Source organism: Fulmarus glacialis, unplaced genomic scaffold, assembly GCF_000690835.1.
Source record: "Fulmarus glacialis isolate BGI_N327 unplaced genomic scaffold, ASM69083v1 scaffold10562, whole genome shotgun sequence".
NCBI lineage: Eukaryota > Metazoa > Chordata > Aves > Procellariiformes > Procellariidae > Fulmarus > Fulmarus glacialis.
Genome location: NW_009198505.1, coordinates 82,661 through 84,091, shown reverse-complemented (window position 1 = coordinate 84,091; position 1,431 = coordinate 82,661). Strand labels below are relative to the sequence as shown.

At 41.4% G+C, this 1,431-nt stretch overlaps 1 protein-coding gene across 1 annotated transcript in view; it reads left to right on the top strand.

Moving 5' to 3' along the window:
* Positions 1–767: 767 nt before the first annotated feature.
* The window catches only part of CD109 (CD109 molecule), a gene marked incomplete at its 5' end in the record, with an annotated part of 36,491 nt that continues 35,827 nt past the window's right edge, over positions 768–1,431 (top strand). Inside the window, one exon of the mRNA XM_009572927.1 lies at positions 768–844. Coding sequence (XP_009571222.1) covers positions 768–844 — 77 coding nt within the window. The remainder of the gene's footprint in view (positions 845–1,431) is intronic.

The window sequence follows — 1,431 nt, the reverse complement described above, 5'->3', positions numbered from 1 at the left end:
GGTGTCCCTGCCCATGGCAGAGGGGTTGGTCCAACCCAAACCATTCTATGATATACAGAGAGGATGAAAAATTGAGACGATAGATTCTAAGAATTTAATACCAACGTTACTGTATTTGCTATATTAAGATAAGGAAAGAACTGATCTCAAAGGCTTCAAAATTTCAAGCTATTTCCATTTCGCCATTTTGATGCTAGCCACTGAAATTAATTCAGTACTGTGGAAAGCTACTTTCTCTGTAATTTGTAGCCTTGCCAAGTGTTTAATTTCTGTAAATGAGTTGGTGAAATCAAATATACAGAGCTGCAGTACCACAGTGTACCCAGAAACAAACCATTTTGCTGCGTGAATCAGTCTGATGCCCATTTACAGTGAAGCACATGGTGCTAATCCCATTTATGTTGGCAACATTAGTGTGTTCGCTGTTGCTCTGTGGTTTTGATACTGAATGTGCTTGGAAGATACCATTACACAGATTTATCAGAGAAAGGGTATGATGGGGCTGTAGATTCAGGTATCTAAATACATGTATTTACATGTAGGGTCAGGATTCAGTTGCTTAAGCACAGACATCTAGTGTCCTCCAAGAGACCAGGGGGTATTCAAGATGTCATCATGGGACAGGTGGATGTTTCAAAGGTCCTGTGGGAGACCTATCCCTTTCTGGAATGGGAGCTGAGGGTCAGACAGTGTGCTGTGGGACATCTCAAGTGGTTCCAGGTGTCTTCAGGTGACCGAGTCTTATCTCTGTATGTGTCTAAACTCAGTTTACGGAGAATTAGTTGCCCCAAAAGAGTGTGGTTTTAAGTTTTTCTTACTGGACTCCAATGCCTGCTCCAAAAGGGTAAGTTATGTGTCGTGTCTGGCAGCACCACTGGACATGTCTTGGATACTGTTGAATGTCTCAAATGGCACTAAGTGCCAGTGTTTATGTAACTGAATCCCATCCGCAGCCAGTACAGTTAGTGGAGCCTGTAGGACCATTTTCTTCACCGCCACTTGGATTTATCCTTCATGGTGAGCCAAACTGCTATCTAGTCTCCATTATTTCTTTTGATTCCGTGTGTGATGGGAGCTTAAACACTGAACTGAAACATGGACAGCTAAATGTAGGTTAACTTAAGTGCGGAGCTGAATTCCACCTCAAGACTTTGTAATAGTGGTATTTTGATGAGGGAAAAGAGTAGTATTGTTAATTTTAAACAGAAATTCTGCATTGTCATCTGATGCAGTGGAGAAGGGATGCATTAGAAATACCTTACAGCAGATGACCCTTCCTCTCTTCAGTAACCCAGGGAAGGCATACTGATGCTGTATTAACGTATTTATTTCCTTCTTCCTTACCCATGCACCTATTACATATATCCCTTTTCTGTATTGATTTCACTGTGGAACACTTAGTTGTAATCTTTGAGGGCTGAATTTTTTCCC